Source organism: Mastigoproctus giganteus, chromosome 6 (assembly GCF_048544385.1).
Source record: "Mastigoproctus giganteus isolate SK-2022 chromosome 6, ASM4854438v1, whole genome shotgun sequence".
NCBI classification, from domain to species: domain Eukaryota; kingdom Metazoa; phylum Arthropoda; class Arachnida; order Uropygi; family Thelyphonidae; genus Mastigoproctus; species Mastigoproctus giganteus.
In genome coordinates this window covers 12,044,998-12,070,609 of record NC_143580.1, presented here as the reverse complement: position 1 = coordinate 12,070,609, position 25,612 = coordinate 12,044,998, and the positions used below count along the sequence as shown (strand labels likewise).

General features: G+C 37.5%; 1 protein-coding gene across 1 annotated transcript in view; it reads left to right on the top strand.

The window, feature by feature from the left end:
• LOC150083915 (uncharacterized) overlaps positions 1–25,612 on the top strand; it is a 352,627-nt gene that overhangs the window by 35,514 nt on the left and 291,501 nt on the right. The window contains exons 2-3 of the mRNA XM_090375828.1: positions 2,590–2,722; positions 22,799–23,041. Coding sequence (XP_090231954.1) covers positions 2,618–2,722; positions 22,799–23,041 — 348 coding nt within the window. The 5' untranslated portion in view covers positions 2,590–2,617. The remainder of the gene's footprint in view (positions 1–2,589; positions 2,723–22,798; positions 23,042–25,612) is intronic.

Below are 25,612 nucleotides of genomic sequence, written 5' to 3'. Positions count from 1 at the left end.
ATGAACAAGTATGCCACAGAAAGGGACAATGATTGAAGGAGCAGTAATTGAAAAGGTGGAGTCATATACTTATCTGGAACAAGTTATTAGCTGTAATAGTGATAAATGGCTGGAAGTCAAGAGAAGAATAAATTTTGGATGGATAGCATTCAGGAAACATAGTCACATACTGAAGAGATTGTTTGTCCGAAATGTAAAATAATGAACCAATGTATACTTCCCCACCATGACTTATGGAAGTGAAACTTGGGCACTCACCAAAAGAATAATGGAAGAGAAGCTGAGAACTACGCAGCGAAGAATGGAACGAATTATATTGGGAATCAGACTGTTAGATAAGAAGCGAAACACATGGATTAGGCAGCAAACTCAAGTAAAGGGCATTCTTATCTGAACTAAAGAACTAAAATGGTCTTGGGCAGGACACATAGCTCAAAGACATGATGACAGATGGACTAAGAAAATAAGACTGGTACCCAAGAGGAGCTAGAAGAAAACCTGGAAGACAAAGGCGGAGATGGATAGATGAAATTCATGAGTTTGTGGGTAGTAAATGGATGACCAGTGCTCAAAACAGAAGGAACTGGAAAGTTTGCTGGAGAGGCCTTCATCCTGCAGTGGATTGAAAAATGGCTGATGATGATGATGAAGCTCACCTGTCATTCAGTACTTTTCTACATGCAAATATGGTGACTAATTTTCATTATCTACAGTTTTTGCATGCATTAATTTTAATTTATTCAACACATTCTACATTTAGATACCTTCTATATTTCTGCTTGGTCTACATGTGACAGAATCAGTGAGACCAGCCACTGTGTATAAAATATGTTAATATAGTACAGCTCTAAAATATATTTTATACAAAGATATCTTGCTGGCCAAAATTCTTACCATTCCCCCTTTTCCCCATAAGTCCATATCTTAACCATTTGCAGTCATCTTTATGAACAGTAAGGCCATAGATATCTCTAATAATCTCCATTTGCAAGAAATCACGAATTTTGCAGTGCTGGATGAAAGTGCTCATAGTAAAAGAGGCACTTCAGAACTTTCCAGATGAGTGCCTATCTGGCATTAGACATCACAAAAATGTGCAAATAGAATTCAAGGAACAGTTTTTTGAACCCTGCCCTAGTTAGGCTACTAAGAACATATTGCACATATAAGGTGATGTTATCTTGGCTATTGTGGTGATTTGGCATTCTCTGGAGTTGTGAAGGACAATGTTTTCAGATGAATTCTATTTTAAGCCTTTCGGCTCCAGTTGATGTGCTTGATGCAGAAATTAGCAGATTCATTCTGTTTGTAGTGTTGTGGAGTAAGTCAATGGTTGTCAGCCTGATTTGAATCAGTGGATAACCTGCCACCATGAGTGAATACCAAATTGGGATATTGGAAAATATAAACGGAGTAAAAAATGCAATAAAGGCTATTCTCAAAACACTCACATTGAATTTCATGTAAGTAAAATGTGATTTCCTGAAATTATTCATAAGCTAATAAGAATGCAAACTTTATGGTTTGTATTGAATAGATATATTGTGGCTAATGAGTAGACCTTTATGTTATGAATTACACAGATATATAAATATGGGATGCAAAGTGAATAAACTACTTGTTAGATGTCCAGACGTAGTAGTTGGAAATTGATTTTTAATTTCCATTTGTTCAAAATTTTGAATTGGCTCATCACATTGCACAGACCTTATAAATGACTTGCATTTAAAAAAAAAAAAAACACCCAACTACTACTTTAGGTTATAATGTTATAATTTGTTATAGTTGCTTTACTAATTACTTAAATATTTTGGCGGAGCTTATAGTGTTGTCCATTACTGTTCCAGTCAGGCATTCAGTTTAATAAAGGCAGCTGAAGGAAAAACTTCTGCAATATAGTAAATGTTTTGACCAGAAGGTTGCCCTAAGAATTATTGGTGCCATGACAGTTCAACCAAAATTCTCAAATATCTATTTAGCATGTAGTAAGGACTTTTTGAATTAGCATTGGTAGAGGCATATGATGCAAAAAAGCAAGCTTATTTAAAAAGCAAGCATCAGCAAAAAAAAAAAAAAATTCCCATTTCGCCCATCAATTCTCTCCAAACATTTGTCTAGTTCTGCCTTGAATTTATTTAAGTTGTCAACTTCCACAACGACAGATGGAAGTTTGTTCCAGAAATCAACTACCCACTGGCTAAAGGCAAATTTCTGCACATCTGTTCTACAACTGTCTTTCCTCAACTTGAATTTATGCTTGCTCAGGTGTGCAATCTGAGCAAGAGGAAGAATCCCATCAATGTTCAGCTTGCTCAAACCATTCAAGGCCTTATACACCTCAATCAGATCACCTCGCAAGTGCCTAGTCTCCAGACAATGCAATTTGCAGAACTTAAGCCGTTCTTGGTAACAGCAACCCTTTGTTCGCCTCACTATTCTTGTTGCCCTCTGAATTATAATTCAGGAATAAGAGAATGTGTAGTTTTCACTTGATCATTTTATTTTGAGTATTATGTATGAGAAATTTTTTTTATTACATGTGGAGTTTTACGTTATTTGCATTCTATTACAAATAACTTTTGATTTCAGATATACAAGATGAAAATGAGTCTATAAAATGGCATCTTTAAAAGTTGGAAAGCAGCGGTTACAGTCAAAGCTGAAATCTATAGAGGAAGAGAGGGATTCTTTAGTGGGTTTAATTGATGAATTAGTTTCCCAGGTATTTTTTTTTAATTAAATATTAATTTTCATGTAAAGTTGAAAAATTTTTAGCTAATAGAGCAGTTTCTTAAAATAAAAAAAGTCTTAATTATATAAATGATTTTGACATATGCCATTTCTAGAATTTATTCAGTGAGACTTTTACTTTACTAACACTTATTGATAAATTGGTGGGGGAGAGAATTCTTCCCCATCCCAAATCTTATTGATAATAGAGGTGGGGTTGTGGAAAGCATCAATAAAAAACATTGTTGGTTTTGATATTCATAGTTCCGAGAGTATTATAGCTTCTTTGTGTATGTTAAATAGCAAGTTTCAGTCCAGTTGATCTGGATATTGTTCCAGAGTTCATGCCTTAGTATAGGCCTGCTGTTAAGAAACTTGACTTGGTGTAATATAGCTTTAGATGCTGATGTGCCATAAAATCCCCTAAGAAACTTGGTTAAACAGTGCTACCTTTTAATGAATTTATATTTATAGTTAATGACATTGATGTCTTTATTTTATATTATCATAAATACTTTTCTTAATTAAAAATGTCAGTTACTTTATTATGCAGGCTAGCTGCAATAAAATTCAATATCTTTCAGTAGCATGTCAAAGAAAAGTGACGTAAAATTTCAGAAGACATGCAAGGTGTGGTAATGAAGTTCCTTAATTGGTGCTGTTGCAGTCATGTGTAATGAGTTTGTAAATAAATGGAAGTGGTATGTTATTGTTCAAGCTTCCTTCAGTATTCATGTACAAAGATTGTCCAGTAGGCTGGTTGGTATTTGCAGATTGTAAATAACAACCAGTTTTATTACTAGCATTAACATTCTGTGTCACAGTTTTTCATTGTAGTAAAGAATGAATTATCAAATTCATTCATTGCTCAATTGAATGGAGATGAAGCAACAGAGCATGCAGTGGATTTCAAAATCAAAGGCCCAAAAGATTTTGTTTACAGAAGGTCCAGGATCAAGACGATGCTCATGTTTTTTGACAAACAGGTTGTGATTTATGAGGAATTTGTACCTGAAGGGAAGAGTCAGTGTTGTGTTTTATGTACAGGTGCTTCAAAGGCTTTTGAAGCTTATTTCCCAGGTGAAGTTCCTTGTTTGTTATTGTTACTGTTGTTTGGTTTTTAGGAGCATTAGCAACTAAGGCCATATTGCTCCAGGATATGCGGTGGTCATTCCCTGACCTATCCGTATTTGGTGGTGACTGGCTCGAACCTCGGTCTAATCAAGAAGCGTGTGCTACGCACTGCTGCTCCTTCCCACCTGGCTACGGAGGCGCCAGGTGAAGTTGCATTTCAAGAGAAAGTTGGCTGGTTCTTGTTGCATGAAAATGCCCTCCTGTTCATCCTACACCTGTTGTTGAAGATATTTCTGATAAAATATGGCATTGTACAGATCAACTATCCATCCTACTCTTTCAGTATAGCACCAGAAGGCGGTGGCTTCCTCTTTTCCAGGTGAAAACTGCCCTCAGAAGAAATTTTGAGGGCAGTTTTTTGTTGGTTTTAAGACCCCTGCTGTGAGACCCCTTCAAAAAAAAAGCTGCCTGCACTTAATATTGATAATATGCCTCTTATTAGCTTAAAAAGTGTGATAGCAAGGGTGTTAAGTTGTCATTGTCTGCTGAAAAGGGAGCTGCATGACTTCCTGTGAAAGTGGATAAATATTTGATGGAAAGATAGATTTAACCAGTTTCAACTGATGTGTTGGCACTGAAGTAAAAAAAAAAAAAAAAAAATTGCATGTTGACTCTATTGGTTAAATGGTGTAATTAGTCTTAGAACAATGTCAGCTGGTAACCTTTGACAATTCTGTTTAAAGATGTTAGAAGTGGCAAGAAAAGCAATGTGAGCACTTTTCATAGTTACCAGAAAGTTACCAAACTGGTACAATGTGATCAGAGTGATTTGACTTATTCAAATCTGGTTCATAATCCAAAACTTTTTTGAAATACAAATTGATGAACTTGAGAAAACTTCTTAATTACAAATGTCTGGTAAAAGCAATCCTAAACAGGTAAAAAAAGTTGATAATTCTAGGCAGTCATCCTCACTTGTGCACAAAGTGTGCCTATGTTTCTGTCATCTGGCTTTCATAAAGTAGTTTTCTTGTTTCTTTTAAATGTTATGCTAATTTTTTAAAACATCCTAACATAGCTCTTCAAGCCAATATGCATCATCCGTGCGATGAGGTCATTACTCCTAGATATATTGAAGAATGTTATGTGCAAATTTATTTTGCCAACAGTTTTCAAGCAATTTAATTTCTAGTGCAGTGTGAACTTTAATAAAAAAATAAAAAAAATTCTGTTTTCTATTTATACTCCAGGATAACCACACGGTTACAGAAGTTCACAAGATAGAGAGAATGTGAGAAACAGCACCATATTTAGCATTCACGGGCTTGAAAACTAAATCACAAGTTGTGCATGGAAGTGGATGTACTGCTGTGAATGGATGTCAGTATTCATGATTGGTTTTTCCTGGTCAGTTTAATTTTTAATTTGTTTGGGTAACTTGGGACATAACCAGCTGCATTAACATGTGGCATATAATAGTGTTCATTTCTACAACAGGCTTGAATCTAGATAATTGTATTCATACAGGTCAGTTAGACTATTTTGTGGAGCTAGCCCCTTAGTAGATTCTCCTCAAAGAGTCTTCTCCACAGCTGCATTTGAGTATCCCATGATACCATTGAAATGTTTGGAATAATTTGCAGTCACTGATTTAAAATTGAGCACTCCTTAATATAGTTGTTATCTTGGTATAGTGGAGAATGTAAGAAATATTTTTAAATATTCATGTAATTGATTTTTTTTTTTATATAAGTTAACAGAAAACAGAGATATTTCGATAAGTTAATATATGCACCACAGATATCCTGTGGAATACATTTTTAGTATATAAAGTAGAAATATAATTTCTATAATATAAAGTAGAAATAATTAGAATAAATATAAAAAGTTTTTCATATATTATTTTAAAAATATTTAATTTGAGATAGATTTGCTTCTGCTATTTTTTGCACTTGGTTGAGTTGCAAGTGAAGTCGATAACCTTGAATAATGGTGTAATAATGAATACCTACTTTATTTTTTATACTGGAAAATAGCAACGGTTTGTGTGGAACTGAAGTGCTAGTGAGTTAGGAAATTTATGGCATACCAGTTTCCTTCTATTTACTGCTGTTTTTTGTGTGTTGTGCCTGTCACAGGTGTTCAGTTCTAGGAAACTGGCAGGAAGACTTATTGAAATAAGCATTCCACATACATATCAGTTTCACGGAATATAAAGCATATGACCAGTAAACAGCAGTCTCGTGACTGTTCAAAAACTTGCAATCCGAATTATGTTACCACCAAAAAAATTCTGATCCAACTAATACACTTTAAACTGAAACAATAACATGTAAGATATGAAATTAAAACCAAAAATAAATGAATGCCAGACCCCCCCTTTGGAGTTGATTTTTTTGACCCATGGTTTTCATTTTTATGAACTTTCAGCATTGTCAAATGGTTAAGCCCACCGTTACACAAATGAGTGCATTGGCATCTGCAGAATGCCTAATACTTACGATCTGGGTGTGTTTTTTTTTTTCTCTACAGACAGACTTCTCAAATTCCAACAAAATTCGAGATGCAGATTTAAAGTCAAATTATAATAAAGGAATATTTGCATTGATAATAAATCATTCAAACTAAAATGGTGACAGCCATTTTATTTTTTGTTTGGTGTATTTTATTTTGTAGTGTAAATATCGCCTTCATTCACTTTACTCTCCCCTCTCAAAGTGTTATAGACTTCAATTAGATCCCAATAAATTATCAGTTACCAAGATCTATAGCCCATGTATTCAGTTCATATGAATGTCCTTTCATTGATCCCACGAAGCGTTAGAGGAGCAGCAGTGCGTAGCACACATACTTCTTGATTAGACTGGGGTTCGAGTCCATGACCACCAAATACAGAGGATGCGGAAAAGTCAGGGAATGACCACCGCATATCCCTGGAGCAATATGGCCTTAGTTGCTAATGCTCCTAAAAATTAAATAACAACAAGGCGTTAGAAGATCAATCTTTTTTTTTTTTTCTTTTTTTTTTTTTAGGTGCAAGTTTCCATACTTGGACACAGTATTTCAAGTGTAGTCTTATTATTGCTTTATACAGTAGAATTATGACCTTCCTATTTTTACAGTCCAGTGATAAATAGAACACTGTGGACACCCCCTTTCTGCCTGTCTACACTGCACACTGAGAATCCTGTTTGCTTCTGTCTTGTTCCCTTTCTTCTATCATTTTTACATAATTCAATAATGAATTATGTAGAAAGACCTTGAATTTTGTAACTTTAAAACATAATTGCCACTTTTTTTTTTTTTAACTGTCTTTGAAGCCTATTAAAGTTACACTGATGGAGCAGTGCTTAGTGCTGGTCTTTAACTGCCCTCCTCAACATGACATCTGCAAGTTTTGACATTGCACCCTATTATCCCTTTGCCAATGACATTTAGATCAGAAATAAGAATGATCTTATTAAGATCACTCTTAAGAGATCAGAAATAAGAGTGATCTTAGCACTGATCCCTGAGGATCCCCACTTCTAACCTTGGTCTAATCTGAAGAGTAATCATCAGTCACAGTTGTCTACTTTCTGTCCTATTCTTCAGCCATTCTATGATCCATCTGTCCAGCATGTTCATGCTTATATGAGAGATGTTAAATAGTCTACTTTGACACTAAATATGCTTGATATTTAAAAACTATAGTTTTATCATTCTCATTAATGTCTGTATCTTATTAGTTCAAGACCAGTTTAATACAGTTGAAGTACAGAAAAACAGAAGTGATTTAAAGTGTTATTATGGATGTTATGAAATTAGACCATTAGGCCATCATCAAATTTTTGACAAAGAAAGGGAATAGATCAAATGTTATTCATGAACTCATGAAAGTGGTATATGGTGGACATGCCCTTTCTAAATACCAAATAAAATTTTGGTCTGAGTAGTTTAACTGAGATCAAGAATCCATAAAAGATGATCTCTGCTTGGATTATTCCAAACAAGGATCATCTTTTATGATCAGAACTAGCATCTCCAGAAATGTACCAAAAAAAAAAAAATTGAAGACTTGGTTATTGCAGTATAGATACACAGTAAAATTCCATTACAGTGAATACTTATAACAAAAATTTCATTATAATGAAAATATTTCTAAGTCCTGGCAGATGTTTCTTTTTAGTGTTTTGTTAGCCTTGTTTAAACAAAATTGTTTTGAACAAAAAATTCAGTACTATTAATTATTTTCAAATTCAACCTATGCCTAAAATCTACTTTTATGACAAAATAAAGCATTCATTGGAAAATTGTAGCCTACATTGTAAAGAGCAGTGTTCTTCAAAGAAAATTTTGCCAGCCTGGTGGCATTATGAAGTAGCTGGGTGGGGAAGTGTAATACTTTTCAGTATTATAAAATTTTCTGTTATTTATAAATGTGACTTAAGTGATCCAGAGAAAATATTAATTGCATAATTTAACATTATATTGATTTAATGATAATTTGTGCAACAAACATTTAAAAAGTTAATATTGGCTAGCATTATATTTTTTAACTGAAAAATGAAAATTCCAACACATATACATAAACACACTAAATTTAATAAATAAGGTACTTTTTATTTAAAAAGTAGAATGTTTTAATAATAGATTTAAAAAAAAAATATTAGAATTCAATATAAAAAAATTAAAAATGTTTAAATCCTTAGTGATTTTAGCTCAAGATTAACATTTCATATATTAATTCTTCTCTTCTTCTTAGAGGCCCAGTTGTATTATATTATTATTATTATTATTATTATGATATATATTATATTTACACTAATATTATTATATTAGTATATTTGTGAACATATATGGAGACCGAGCAAACAATGCATCTAATAGTTCCCAGAATTTAACGTGTTGTACTAGCTTGTGGAATTAAAATACTCAGCTTGCTACAGAGTGAGTGAGTCAATACACTGAGTTGATTCAGAAAGTGTTCAAAAGATTTGAATAACAAAAGTGAATGAGTAGACTCAGTGAATTGCAGAATTCAACCAACATATTGGTGCTGTTAACTGACTGGCATCTGATAGCTCAACATAAATATGCACATGACAATATTCTCAGTAATCTGGATTCACAGCGTTGAACTATGCAATGGCAGCATGATGTCAGTGCGATGGTCAAATATGTACACATGTATGGTATCTTATGTAGAACTGCACCTGAACGTCAGTTTGGTTAAAGATGCATTGCAGGACCATCTAGAGAAGACTGCAGCAATAATTCAGACACAGCATGGGTTTGTTAAGGGAAAGTCTTGTCTAACAAATTTGATTGGATATTATGATGTGGTTACAAAGGAACTGGATGCAAAAAATAATTTTGATATCATATACTTGGATTTCAGGAAAGCTTTTGACACTGTACATGGAAGACTACTGTACAAATTGGAGCAGAATGGCATTAAGGGTAATTTGCTACAACGGATAAAAGAGTGGTTGAGTGGGAGAAGAAAGAGTGGTAATCAGTGGATGCTGCTCTTTGTGGACTAATATTATTAGTGGAGTCCCACAGGGTTCTGTGTTGGGCTCACTGTTGTTTTATATATTTATCAATGGTATTGATGAAGGTATATTGGGCTTAGTGTCGAAGTGTGCAGATGATACAAAGGTTGGCAAGGTTGTTAATGACAGTAATGGCAGTGTGCTACTGCAACAGGATCTAGATAATTTGGCAGATGGGTTAAGAAGTGGCAACCGTAGTTTAACATTGGCAAATGCAAAATACTGCATATTGGTAGAAGTAACCCCAGAGGAATGTGCCAACTGTGTGGTACTACACTGGTGGTAGAAAATGAAAAAGACCTAGGAGTAATTGTGCAGTCAGATATGAAGTTTTCTGAGCAATGCAGACAGGCTGCAAGAAAAAAAAAACCCCATGACCGCTGCAAGAGCAGGTCATGGGGTTTTTGTCAATGATATACAGGAATTTTGCTAGCAGGGAAAAGGAGGTGATTATCCCTTTGTATAAGGCAATCGTCTGGCAACGCCTTGAGTACTGCATACAGGTCTGGAGGCCTCATTTTAGGAAGGATGTAGATTTGCTTGTGCGTGTACAGAGAAAAGAGCAACAAGATTGGTGAGGGGAATGAAGGGATCCTCTTACCAAGAGAGGTGTAAGTTCTGCAAATTGCAGCAGCTGGAGAATTAGGCACCTGTGAGGTGATCTGATTGAGGCGTATAAGGCCTTGAATGGGTTGATCACATTGAATTCTGATGCGATTCTTCTGCTTGCTCAGATTACGAACCCAAGGGAGGATAAATTCAAATTGAGGAAAGCAGTTCTAGAATAGATGTGCAGAAATTTGCCTTTAGCCAGCAGGTGGTTAATTGCTGGAACAAACTTCCATCTGTTATGGAAGTTTATAGCTTGAATAAATTCTAGGTGGAACTGGACACTTTAGGAGGGAATGGTTGTGTGAACTTTTTTTTTTTTTGGCTGATGCTATATAAGCTCATATGCTTGCTTTCTTGTATCACATGCCTCTAATACTAACTCTGACTTTGATGATTAGAGAGCACTGTAAAAGGCCAGAAATGTGTATAATTTTGTGTGTGTTGTTTAATTGTTTCTTGTCGTTGTGTCACCAGGCAGGCGATCACCGGAAAGCCTGCCCAGTGTCTGTCTACACCATGGGGAGGTAGGCTACAACTATGTATGTAACACACCACCATCAGAAACCTCTGGTTTACTAGCTCTTACTGCCCTAATATCAGAGCCAAACAAACAAAAAAATGTATATATATAAAAAAATAATAAAAAATAAGAAAAAAAAATTTAAGTAAATAATAAAAGCTAGTCCCTCAGGCAGCCCAAACCCAAGGTACCAGCAAAAATAAATAAATAAAAATAAAAAGTGAAATAAAATGAAAAAAAAAAAAATAAAATAAATAAATAATAATAATAATAGTGACTTTACAGACATATATAGATAGCAGGAGTCTTCACTAGGAAGGCTAAGAGGTATTCCATAGTTGAGTGAGAAGGCATCTCCGATGATCAAAAGCATGATGAGCAAATTCTTGCAGGGGCTGGAAATTTTCTCTGGTGCTCAGGAAGTCCGGCTCATTTTCTGTACAGTGATACTAGTGGAGAGAAGAAGGTTCTGTTGAAGATCTAGATATTGATGGTAGCAGTATAAAATATGATCCCAGTCTTCTCGGGCACCACAAGGGCAGAGAGGTGATTCAGTAAGGTTGATTGTTTGTTTACTTGGTTTTTAGGAGCATTAGCAACTAAGGCCATATTGCTCCAGGGATATGTGGTGGTCATTCCCTGACCTTTCCGCATTCTCCGTATTTGGTGGTCACAGGCTCGAACCCTGGTCTAATCAAGAAGCGTGTGCTATGCACTGCTGCTCCTGCCTACCTGGTTACGGAGGCAGCCTCAATAAGGTTGATAGTTGCTAGTTTGGTATTAAGGGAGCCATGACCAGAGAGTAAGCAGAGTGTACACACCAGGGTGAAACCATTTCTGAGTGGACGGACTCTAACATGGCAAAGGTGACATTAGGGATGACTTTAAAGTAACAAAACCCTTAGAGGTAGCAGATCATCTGTCTTGCTAACGCTGCATCAAAATATTCCAACAGTGTCTTTTCTCTACCTTGGCATCCACAGTGACATTGATAGTAATACCCAGGAAGGTCACAGGGACAGTGTGCCTGATGTAGAAGCACAGGCCTCAGTACAGAAGAAAGAGATCGAAGGGCAGACAGCTGTTAAGGACCTGCAAGGCAGGAGTAAACACAGTCCTACAGACCCTCCATTTGGCTAAAAGCATTTTACGTTGAATGCTATGAAGTTTAGTCTGGACTGAAACCTTTTTAACATGCCAGAATGGCGCCTCCATAGCCAGGTGGGCAGAAGCAGCAGTGCGTAGCACACGCTTCTTGATTAGACCGGGGTTCGAGCCCGTGACCACCAAATACGGAGGATGCGGAAAGGTAAGGGGATGACCACCGCATATTCCCGGAGCAATATGGCCTTAGTTGCTAATGCTCCTAAAAACCAAAAAACAACAACAAACAACATGCCAGAACCAGGTGGCTGCCCATAGGAACAAATTGGTAGAAATGCAGCTTTGTAATATAACCATAGAGAGCGAGAATTAAGACCCCAAGACTGTTTAGAGAGAGAGATGCTGAAGTGAGAAGGTAAGTTTTTTGACTTTCTCTGAGAGATGTTCCAAGTGTTTAGTAAATGTAAGTTTACGATCAATGATCAGACCAAGAAATTTTAGAGAAGAAACCATGGACAGTGATTTGTTTTGAAGTTTTACAACAGGAGGCCGTGAAATTTTAAACAAACCCTTAACCAGCATCGTTTTAGTGGAGGATATGGATAATTTATTTATGGTGGACCATCGAGAGAGATCTGACTTGACTAAATTGGCAGTAGTCTCAAGAGAGGCACGGGAATTGCCCTGGATCAGCAGGGTGAGATCGTCTGCTTAAGCCAATTTGGAAGTATAAGGAATAGTTTTAAGGTCAAATCGTGGGAAGTCTTATAACTATATAAGGTAGGTTATGTACCGGAAAGCTTGGCGTCTGCTCCTGTCGCATTGACCTCGATTGCATTGTATGTTCAAATTAATATTGATTGAGATCAGTGAGCAGTACCATATAGTACAGTGGGAATCGCTTAAATTTTAGCGGGGGTGGTCAGTTAAATTCACTGGGCAGTGCATCCTTTCGATAGGTCCTGGGGAGAACACTCTACAGTGTTCTCCCCAGGACCATGATGAGCAGTGTCTATTGATTACCACTCTGTCTTCTCACCATCCCTTTTATCCATAGCAGCAATTTGCCTCCAATACCACACTTCTCCAATTTCTGCAGCAGTCTTCCTTGTGCAACAGTATCAAAAGCCTTTCTAAGATCCAAATATATAATATCAAAGTTATTCCCAGCATCCAGTTCTTTTGTGACTGCATCATAGTATCCAATCAAATTGGTCAGGCAAGACTTTCCCTTAACAAAACCATGCTGTGTCCGAGCTATAACTGAAGTCTTGTCTAGATGATCCTGCAGTGCTTCTTTAACCAGTGCCTCCCTTAATTTTCCTGTAACAGAAGTTAAACTCACAAGTCTATAATTACTTAGCATTAGCATTAGTGGAGGCATTTGATGCAAGAAAGCAAGCTTATGCAGCATCAGCCAAAAAAAAAAAAAAAAAACCCCACTTCCACTTCACCCCTCTGTTCGTTCAAAATACCTGTCCAGCTGAGCCTTAAACTTATTTAGGCTATCAACCTCCACCACAAGGGATGGAAGTCTGTTCCACCAACCAACCACCCGCTGGCTAAAGGCAAATTTCGGCACGTCTATCCTACATCTGTCTCTCCTCAATTTGAATTTATGCCTCCTCAATTTGAATTTATGCCCTCTCAGGTGATTTTTCTGAGCTAGAGGAAGAATCCCATCAGCATTGAGCATGCTTAAACCATTCCATTCAAGGCTTTATACACCTCTATCAGATCACCTCGCTGGTGCCTAGTCTCCAGACACTGTAATTTGCAAAACTTAAACCTTTCTTCGTAAGAGCACCCCTTTGTTCCATTCACTAATCTTGTTGCCCTTCTCTGTACTCGTTCCAGCAGTTCTACATCCTTCTTGAAGTGAGGCCTCCAGACCTGTATACAGTACTCTACGTGTGGCCTGACCATTGCCTTATACAATGGAATAATCACCTCCTTATCCCTGCTGGAAAAATTCCTGTATATCATTGACAATACTCCATGAGCTACTCTTGCAGCCCGTCTGGACTGCTCAGAGAACTTCATATCTGCCTGCACAACCACCCCCAAGTCCCTTTCATTTTCTACCACTGTCAGTGTAGTACCACAGAGTTGATACGTTGCTCTGGGGTTGCTGTTTCCCATGTGTAGTACTTTACATTTGTCAATGTTAAACTTCATTTGCCACCTCTCAGCCCATCTGCTCAACCTTTCCAGATCCTGCTGCAGCAGCATAGTGTCAGTAGTGTCCTTGACAACCCTGCCAACCTTTGTATCGTCTGCAAACTTGGACATTAAGCTTGATATACCATCATCAATATCATTTGTAAATACAGAAAACAATAATGGACCCAACACTGAGCCCTGAGGGACTCCACTAATAACATTAGTCCACGATGAGCAGTGTCCATTGATTACCACTCTCTGTCTTCTCCCCCTCAACCACCCCTTTATCCATAGCAGCAATTTGCCTCCAATGTCACACTGCTCCAATTTGTGTAGCAGTCTTCCATGTGCAACAGTATCAAAAGCCTTTCTAAGATCCATTTCTATGGTTTAAGCATGCTCAATGCTGATGGTATTCTTCCTCTAGCTCAGAAAAATCACCTGAGAGGGCATAAATTCAAATTGAGGAAAGACAGATGTAGGATAGACGTGCCGAAATTTGCCTTTAGCCAGCGGGTGGTTGGTTGGTGGAACAGACTTCCATCCCTTGTGGTGGAGGTTGATAGCCTAAATAAGTTCAAGGCTCAGCTGGACAGGTATTTTGAACGAACAGAGGGGTGAAGTGGAAGTGGGTTTTTTTTTTTTTTTTTTTGGCTGATGCTGCATAAGCTTGCTTTCTTGCATCAAATGCCTCTACTAATGCTAATCCAAGTATACAGGGTGTATACTTGGATTAAATTTTAATCGTTTCATCGTTAAACGTTTCAGAACTTCTAAGAGGGGTAGGGTACATCCTGACAACTCGAAATCATATAGCAATGTGGGGTCGGAAATGCTTTCCTGAAGCGGTGTTGTACACAGAAGCACCATAAAAAGAAGAGACGTTAAGTGAGAAATCGTTTTAATAATACATGAAAAGAAGCAAAAGGTACATGGATTAAAGTAAGTGTTCGAAGTTTCTTCCACGGGCTACAATGCACGCCTCACATCTCCGACGAATGGACATCCGAACATTCTGGAATACTCCAGGCGAATTTCGAATTTCTTCGGCAGCTACTGCGATTCTTGCAACCAGCTCCTCAGCATTGTCAACAGGGGTGTCATAAACTAGCGATTTCATATGACCCCAGAAATAAAAATCAAGACATGATAGGTCGGGTGACCGAGCAGGCCAACGCACGGGACCACCACGTCCGTTCCACTGTTGACCAAATGTGACATCCAGGTAGTTATGAACATCTCCGCTATAATGGGCAGGGGCTCCATCGTGTTGGAACCACATTGTCTGTTGCGTCGATGCAGAAATCTGTTCATCTCTCAAAAGTTGTGGCAATACTTGCTGCAGAAAGATTAAGTAGATAGGTCCGGTTAGACGACACGGTAACAGGTAAGGTCCGATGAGGTGATCTCCCATAATACCGGCCCATACATTGACCGAAAATCGAATCTGTGCTGTACGACATCGTATTGCATGCGGGTTTTCGACCGCCCAGATATGGTCGTTATGCGTGTTGAAAATTCCTTCCCTTGTGAAGGATGCCTCATCGGAAAACAACACTTCAGCAGGAAAAAGGGGATTTGTAGCACATTTTCCATGGTACCACTGTGCGAAAGCAATACAAGGTGCATAATCCTCCGGTTGCTGTGTCTGGACACGCTGAAAACGGATGCATGTCTTGTTCTCGGAGAATCCTCCAGACGCTGCAATGGGAAACCCCGACTGCGTTTGCTAGACTTCGTGTACTCGTTCTTGGATTCCCCTGTACATGCTGCAGCACATTCTGTTCGACGGCTGGAGTCCGTGCTATTCTTACCCTGTCCCTGTCAGCTCTTTCAAATGAACCTCTCTCAGCTAACCTCTGGTGCAGTCTTGCAAAGAAATTATGACTGGGAATACGCCTCGTCGGATATCGTTCCGCGTACAAATGCTGTGCGGCTGGCCCACTACAATTTGCAGCCCCGTACGCCAAATGCATATCAGCTAACTCTGCGTTCATGTAATCATCCATCCTACTAACTTGGCGTTCTTGTTCAAGAAATTCGAAATTCGCCTGGAGTATTCCAGAATGTTCGGATGTCCATGCGTCGGAGATGTGAGGCGTGCATTGTAGCCCGTGGAAGAAACTTCGAACACTTACTTTAATCCATGTACCTTTTGCTTCTTTTCATGTATTATTAAAACGATTTCTCACTTACGGTCTCTTTTCTTTATGGTGCTTCTGTGTACAACACCGCTTCAGAAAAGCATTTCCGACCCCACATTGCTATATGATTTCAAGTTGTCAGGATGTGCCCTACCCCTCTTAGAAGTTCTGAAACGTTTAACTGAAACACCCTGTATAATATCAAAGTTATTCCCTGCATCCAGTTCTTTTGTGACTGCATCATAGTATCCAATCAAGTTGGTCAGGCAAGACTTCCCCTTAACAAAACCATGCTGTGTCTGAGCTATAACTGAAGTCTTGTCTAAATGATCCTGCAGTGCTTCTTTAACCAGTGCCTCCATTAATTTTCCTGGAACAGAAGTTAAGCTCACAGGTCTATAATTACTTGTGTCAGCCTTTGATCCTCCTTTGTGAATTGGGGTCACATTTGCACATTTCCAGTCTATGGGTACCTCCCCTGAGTCCAAGGAAGCTCTCATAATTATGGCTAAGGGTTTGCTTACTTCCTTTGCTGCCTCCTTTAATATAACTGGATAGATCCCATCCACCCCGGGTGCCTTTCTTGTGTTTATCTTCAACAGTTTCTCCTCCACTTTTACTCCCAGTTATTTCAAGATTCTGTAGCTTACTGCTAGAGTTGAATACACCTCTGGCATTCCCCTTGCTGAATAAATCCTCATGTGTGAATGTCGATGCAAAATATTCATTTAGTTTGTTAGCTACCTGAGCAGGATCATCAACAGTTGACCCATCAGTATCAAGTGGACCAATCTGATTAATCCCCTTCCTTCTAGAGTTTACATAAGTAAAGAACTCTTTGCTGTTTTTCTTTGCATCCCTTGCCAAGGATTACTCGTAATCTGCCTTCGCCTGCCTAACCTCCTTTGTAACTTGGTTGCATATCAACTTGTATCTATCATTGGCTTCTGTGTCATGTGTTAATTTGTAAGTATCCCATGCATTTTTCTTCTCTGCCATATGCCTCATTAGTTCATCTGACATCCATTTTGGCCTAAACCTTGAACAATATTTCTTAGTTGGTATGTAAAGCCTAGTAGCTTCCAAGATAAGTTCTTTGAATGCTTCCCATTTTGAATTTGCTGTTGGTAACATCATCAGTTGGTCCCACTGTATAGAATTTAAATACTGTCTCAGTCCATTGTAGTCGCCTTTACGGAAGCAATAACCCTTCCCTTTACCCCTACTGGTAGTTACCTCTTTGAGTAAATCCCACTTGAGCACACTGTGATCACTGCCACCTAGTGGTTCATTTATCTGCAGATTCTTAATGCATGAAGAATTACTGCTGATAATCAAATCAAGAGTATTACTCCCTCTAGTTGCCTCCCGAACATGCTGATGTAGAAAACAATCATCCAATAAATCCACAAAAGCCCTGCTAGTGCGTGAGTAACCAGCCCCCAAATTCCAGTCAATATCTGGGAAATTAAAATCTCCCATTATAAGACTCTCTGATTTACTGGCCCACTCTATTTCCCTGTACAGTTCCTTATTATACTCATCAGAGTCATTAGGCCTATAGCACACTCCTACTCTCAATTTTGATCTCCCAATGCTTATGTCAGACCAAACTGACTCGACACTGCACTGCTCAGTGATGTCGACTGGCTTCACTTCCCTGGATTTTATGTATTTCTTAACTAATAGCATAACCCCTCCTCCCTTCCTATCCTGCGTATCCTTTCTGTAGACATTGTACTCCCCAAATTCCAGTTCTGCATTCCTTATATCTGTGTGACACCACGTCTCTGAAATCCCCACAATATCTGCCTTTGATGTTTTGAGCAATACCCCAAATTCATCAAATTTATTTAGTAAACTCCTAGCATTGGTGTACATGCAAGTATACATGCACCTGTCCTTTTTCTTAGCCACCCTAACACAACCCATGTGTTTATTTGTACCCCAATGATTCCCAGCAGTCTCTGAAATATCCTGCATCTTATTTTCCAGGCTGCGGCTCATTCCAATAGAAAAAATAAAATAGGGCTTTATAAAATAAATAAATAAAATAAAAAATAGGGTTTGCTTACTTCCTTTGCTGCCTCCTTTAATATAATTGGATAGATCCCATCCACCCCAGGTGCATTTTTTATGTTTATCCTCAACAATTTCTCCTCCACTTTCCTCTCAGTTATTACAAAATCATCTAGCTCACTGCCAGAGTTTACTTCACCTCTGGCATTCCCTTTCCTGAATAACTCCATGTTTGAATGTAGATGCAAAATACTCGTTTAGTTTGTTAGCCACCTGAGCAGGATCCTCAACTGTTGAACCATCAATATCCAGTGGACCAATCTGATTCATCCCTTTCCTTCTAGAGTTTACATAGGTAAAGACTCTTTTCTGTTTTTCTTTGCATCCTTTGCCAAGGATTTCTCATATTCTGCCTTTGCCTGCCTAATCTCCTTTGTGACTTGGTTACAGATCAGCTTATATCTATCATAGGCTTCAATGTCACCCGTTAATTTATGTTTCCCATGCATTTTTCTTCTCTGTCATATGTGTCATTAGTTTATCTTACATCCATTTAGGCCTAAACTTTGAACAATATTTCTTAGTTGGTATGTAAAGCCTAGTAGCTTCCAAGATAAGTTCTTTGAATGCTTCCCATTTTGAATTTGCTGTTGGTAACATCATCAGTTGGTCCTACTGTATAGAATTTAAATACTGTCTCAGATCATCGTAGTCGCCTTTACGAAAGCAAAACCCCTTCCCTTTTTACCCCTTATGGTAGTTACTTCTTTGAGTAAATCCCACTTCAGCACACTGTGATCACTGCCACCTAGTGGTTCCTTTATCTGCAGATTCTTAATGCATGAAGAATCACTACTGATAATCAGATCAAGAGTATTACTCCCTCTAGTTGCCTCCCGAACATGCTGATGTAGAAAACAATCATCCAATAAATCCACAAAAGCCTTGCTAGTGTGTGAGTGACCAACCCACAAATTCCAGTCAGTATCTGGGAAATTTAAATCCCCCATTATAAGACTATGATTTACTGGCCCACTCTGTTTACTTGTACAGTTTCTTATTATATTCATCAGAGTCATTAGGCCTATAACACACTCCTCTCTCAATTTTGATCTCCCAATGCTTTAATGTCACTCCAAACTGACTCGACACTGCACTGTCCAGCGATGTCAACTGGCTTCACTTCCTTGGATTTTGTGTTTCTTAACTAATAGCATAACCCCTCCTCCCTTCCTATCCTGTCAATCCTTTCTGTACACATTGTACTCCCCAAATTCCAGTTCTGCATTCCTTATATCTGTGTGAAACCACATCTCTGATATCCCAACAATATCTGCCTTTGATGTTTTGAGCAATACCTGAAATTCATCAAATTTATTTACCAAACTCCTAGCATTGGTGTACACGCAAGTATACATGCACCTGTTCTTTTTCTTAGCTACCCTAATAGAACCCATGTGTTTACTTGTACCGCAATGGCTCAAACCGTCTCTGAAATATCCTACATCTTGTTTTCCAGGCTGCTGCTCATTCCAATAGAAGCAGTGCAAGAATCACTTTCACCTTTGCCAGTGGCTACTGTTAATCTATTAATCCTTATATCCCCCAAGCTAGCAGTTTTCCGACCCACCTAACACTGCCCCGATAGCATCAGCAAATATTCTTGCGCTCTTTCTATATAAGTGTATCCCATCCCTGTATAAGCAGTCTCTCCTGTTAACATTATTTATTTAGATTTCAACAAATCATTTGACTCAGTCCCACATTGGCAGTTACTTTATAAGCTGGAACAGGTTGCAATCACAGGAAAAATCCTTAGATGGATATTAGGATGGCTTCAGGGCAGGAGGCACAGGATTGTGTTAATGGTTATTCCTCAGACTGGGTTAATGTAAGAAGTGGGGTTCCCCAGGGATCAGTATTAGGACCACTGTTGTTTTTGATTTTCATAAATGACATTGATGAAGGGTGTGATGTCTAAATTTGCAGATGATGTAAAGATTGGTAGAGTAGTTGATGATCACCTCCAAGCAGAGCTTCTTCAGAGTGACCTAGATCTGTGGTCTCCAAACTTTTTTTTGGTTGTGAACCCTTATTTTACTTAAAAGGACTAACGCACACACACTGTAATAACAAATTAAATATATAAGTTTAATATATATTTTTTTGTTTATAAATCATTTACGTGGAAGGCATTATATCTAAAATTACATTTATAAAATCATTTGTTTAATTGTTTGCTTGATCTACATTTGTTCAGTAAGCTAAACAAGAATGGAAGATATACTCTGAGCCAGAAGTGAGTGCATGGCTGCTTCGTTTCGGGTATGGGCAAAACTGATGGCATGATCAAACAAAGCCACATACTGAAGTATTAAAAAAACCTTTATTTATAATTTTTATTTTCAATTACATTTCAAAAAACTAGTTTTCATAATAAATATTGATTTATTGCAGATTATCTTGCGCACCCCATGGATCATCTCTGTCATCCCTAGGGGTGCATGCACCCTACTTTGGAGACCACTAACCTAGATAGACATCAGGTATGGTCAGAAAAGTGGCAGCTATGCTTTAATCCAGAAAAGTATAAGGTCTTACACTAGGGGAACAATAACCCCAAAATATACACTTTGTGGAGTTGATCTAAAGTAAGTAGTGAATGAAAGGGACTTGGAAGTTACGATACGGTTGGACTGAAGTTCTCCGAGCATTGTAGGCAGGTTTCAAGGAAGGCCCATGGTGTCCTATCGATGATTTATTGAACATTTTCTAGTAGAGATAAGGACATCATAATCCCATTATATAAGGCTATTGTTTAGACCTTGAAATACTGTGTTCATGTATGGAGACATGAACATAAGCCATATAACATAGCCAAGCTTCCTTGTAACATATGACTAATACTGAAATTAAATCAAAATCAAACTGTCCAGCCTATCATAGTGCCTAAGCGAAGTTACACGATTTCTCCATAAATCACTTATCATTTTGTATGCACCTAAAAAAGACATCGAACTTCATGAAAGGGTCCAAAGACAGGTAACTTGCCTGGTGGGATCGGCAAAAGGCGTCCATAAATATGTGGGTTGCACAGGTTGGAAACTAGGTACCTTAGAGGAGACTTGATTGAGGTGTTTAAGGCTCTGAGAGGCAAAAGGAAAACGAATGGCTAAAGTTTCATGGTCATAAATAATTCTAGAGCTAGGGGCCATAAATTCAAGTTACTGGGTGGGGGGGATGTTTAAACTGGATTGTAGGAAGTTGTATTTTAGCGAGCTGTATTTTAGTTATAAATTACTGGAATAAGTTGCCTACCTGGGTGGTAGAGGTTGACAGTTTGGGGAAATTCAAAGGTCAGCTGGATAGTTACCTACGGGAGGATGGAAATACATAGGTTGTCTATTTCCCTTTTTTTTTTTTATTATTCATTTTATTTAAAGTTTTTATTATTATTATATTACTCTTTTGGCTGGTGCAGCATAAGCCATATAACATAGCTAAGCTTCCTTGTAACATATGACTAATACTGAAATTAAATCAAAATCAAACTGTCCAGCCTATCATAGTGCCTAAGCGAAGTTACACGATTTCTCCATAAATCACTTATCATTTTGTATGTTTTTGTCTAGTTTAGCTCTTAGTATTTTTTGCTGTCCTAAGTGCAACTTTTTAAAAAAAGATGCCATGTGCTGTTGTTTAGCAGAATTTTACTTTGTAACTGATGTAATGCACATGGCAAATGGTAGCCGTATTCCTATCCAGAGGTAGCATTTTGTAATTAGCATTCCACTGATATACTCTTTTATTGCACCTCTAGCTGAGGGGAGAAACTGAGTGTCTACAGTAATTAGTCTTTAAAGGGTCCTGTTTACAAAAATTACTCTGCAATTGAATACTGAATATATCAAAGCAAATATACAGCCAATTTTTTGGTAACTTCCCCTCTTGGAAATATGTCCAGTAGGATATACGGTATTCACCTTTTCCAGTTTCCAATATGAAATTGCTAGTTCTGTGAACACTTTTTTTTCATAATTTGTTTTGGAGGACATGATTATATCCACAGTATATCTGAAACTGCAGTATGAAGAGGTATGTTATATCAAGGTTGCACTCTGTGTGTGTGTATATATATATATGTATATATATATATATATATGTATATATATATATATATATATATATGTATATATATATATTTTTTTTTTTTTTTTTCAAATAAACTTATTTTATTTCAAGGAGTATATACAGCCTTCATTTTTACGGATCCTGCAAATCCAGTTGACACTCATTAAATCGGTAAGTATTAAAGTCCCTTGAGCTTCTGCGGATTATATAAGCTTATATAATCCACAATTGCTGTTGTTTTCAACATGCAAGACATTTGCAGACAGTCTTTCGAACCTGTAAGAATAATATAGTGGTTGAAAATAGATGTTAATTGCTTTACTGCAGTTGTTTGATAAGTGGAAGCAGTTACGTAGTATGAAAATATTTGCTTGTCCATCCCCAATTAATATAATAATTTCATAAAATAAAAGGAAGAAATTAGCATAGAAGTAAAGAGTAATAATATAGGCTCAGCTAGTCTGGTGGTGTAAGCCCATTCCTGTAATAAGACCTTGATTAGAAAATGCTGGACCTATCATAGGTTGCTAAAATGTGTGAATGTTTTGCAAAAAGAATGAAAATCAAACTGTAGATGATTATAAATCTAAGATATAGGCTATCATTATAAGAGTTGGAAAATGACCCTGTAATTTACCATAAACAATTTTATTTAACTATTATAACACTAGTATGTGAACAGTAGTTAGTTTGTATTCATTGCTATTATTATTTGATAGCCAGAAGTTACAGTTCATAATAACTTTTTTTTTTTTTTTTGCAAGGTAAAGAAATCAGTGGATCAGATTTTAAACGAAACTAATAAAACCAAGTTTTTGAAACATTACCAGGATATTAGCCATAGACTTGATGATTGTTCAGAAAAGCTGTTCTTGTTACAAACATCTGTTTTAGATGCTGGAGACAATGACGATGAGAAGAGTGAAGATGATGAAGATGAAGAAGATGATACAAAAGAACAGGAATTGTCTTTCACTGATAAACACACAAATCTTCGTTCCTGTAAAGTAAGCAGTAATGGCTCATATTGATATCTTAATTTTGTAATGTGCATTTGATGTAACACCACTTATTCTTAGTTTTTAATTGTAAAAAAGTTTTTGAAATAAATTTTAGTAGTTCACAAACATACAGGCTGCTATCTCATCAGCTTCCTCCATCTTAAATTGTATGTTGAAGTAATTAACATTTGGAATATGAAGTACATGTTTACTTTTAGCACAGGTATCATTCATATATTTCAGCTCTTGGTGACACATTTCAAATATAAGAGGTGCTACCCAATGTTCCCGAAATTTGAATGTTGCACGAGAACTACGTCTAGTATGGACTTGTGGCACTATGTAACATTGCATGCATCCTTTGTGAATCAGTGTGCCATGTGGTATCGGGCTGGATAGAGTCATTGAATATTTATGCGTAGTTCTTTGGCGGTCTGTTTCGCATAGGTTGCAATCACTGATGTGAGAGAGCAACATGCTTGTATCAAGTTTAGTTTCCCTCTTAACAATACAGCAACAGAAACTATTGTATGGCATGTGTCAGTGGATTTTGTCAAACGAGGAGGATTGCGGCCAAGTTCGTGCCACAGTTACTGAGTGAAGACCAATAGCAGCATTGCATGGAAGTTAGCAGAGATCTTCAAGAATGGGCCAGAAGTGTTCAAAACTTCCTTTCAATGGTTGTCACTGGTGATGAGAGTTGGGTATATGGGTATGACCCAGAAACCAAGCAACAATCATCCCAGTGGAAGAGCCCATTTTCTCCCCAACCGAAGAAAGCCTGACAAGTGAGGAGCAATGTGAAGTCCATGCTGATCTGTTTTTTGGACATTGATGGGATTATCCGTAAGGAATTCATTCCTCCTGGCCAGACCGTCAATGCAAAGTTGTACTTTGAAGTCTTGAGACGGTTAATGGAAGCCATCAGGAGGAAACTTCCAGAGAAGTGGCACATAAAGAACTGGGTCCTTCATCATGACAACATGCTGGCCCACACATCTCTTGCTCTGGCAAAGTTTTTTGCATCCAACAACGTGACAATCGTCCCCACCTCCTTATTCGCCACACTTAGCCCCCTGTGACTTCTTCCTCTTCCCAAGAATGAAAATCAAGCTGAAGGGTCGAGGATTTGACAGTGTTAGAGGGTATCCAAACTGAACTGCAGGCAGTGCTGTTCACTATGATGGACTTTCAGGGCACATTCAAATCACGGGAGAAGTGCTGGGATTGGTATTTGCACTCTCAAGGGGACTGCTTTGAAGGTGATGGTGGCAAATATGACCCAGGGTGAGTAATTTATTTTATAAATACATTTCAGGAACTTTTGGGTAGCACCTCGTATACAGATTATAACTATTAATCTCTTCAACATTATTAGTTTTTTTTTTTTTTTTTTCTTAAAGAAGAACAAAGTAAACAAGTAATAAAATTTTGTAGCAGTTAAAGTTGCATTGATGAAGCTAACAGAAAACAGAAGTTGAAATTTACATAATTAAAAAATTAAGACCAAAAGGTCTGAGTCATGCAGCAGCATAAATTGTCTTTTATGCATGAAAAAAAATTAATCTTACTCTTGCCTGCTACAATATTGGTTGGGAACTGGAGGATTACAAATGTGTCATAATATATCATAATAATATTTAGGGTGGTCAAACAGTTGTGTAGCCCGTAAGGACTTATTTTAATTTTTCCTTAATGTGCTACTTCCACACTGCTCAATATCATTCAGAGGAGTGTGTGTGTGTGCATGCATGCACACAGATTTCAACAGGCATATTTTTTGTGGTGTAGTGTACAAGTTTGAAACTGCAGCCTTGTTACTTCTAGTTGCCCAGCTAACTATAGGCTCATGGTTGACTGATATGAGAGATGCCAAAGGGTGTTGGTAAAAATGTAATTTGAAAATGAAATGCACAAGGCATAATTCTTATGGGTTTTGGTATTTAACTATATAATGTATAATATTTAACTAAATAATATATAATGTAATGTTATAACCACAATATCATATTGTGGATATAACTTTGCAGCTGTGATGGCATGTTGCATTACCAAGGTACCTGCCTGTCCACTGATGATGAAGCCCAATAGCTTCGAAACAATCGTCTGGGTAGTGGTATCCTCTGAAAATAAATAACAGTAGTCTTCTCTACTAGAGAAGTGTTATTTATTTGAAGTAGTGCAATACTGCTATCTCGTTGTGAAGGCAACCACAATATGAGATACAATTAAAACGATGCCATCTATACTACTTATGTAGTTCAAATTTATGGGTTAGCTATGGTGTATTTACACCAATATTATATAGTTAAATACCAAAACGCATAAGAATTATGCCTTGTGCATTTCATTTTCAAATTATATAGTATTGTACTGTACATACAGTACCTGTATTACCTGCATCATCATGATTACAGCATCAGGCTTTAGAAAAGAAGTCTTTCAAAGTCTTCTGTTTTAAAGAAGTTCCTTGCTTTTTTGCTGCAGTGTTTCTCAGGCATCTCAACAACAGTAGATCAGCAGGTGTACTCTCATTCTGTTGTTCAATGTATTGCAGTGTGGTCTCAATCGCATTTA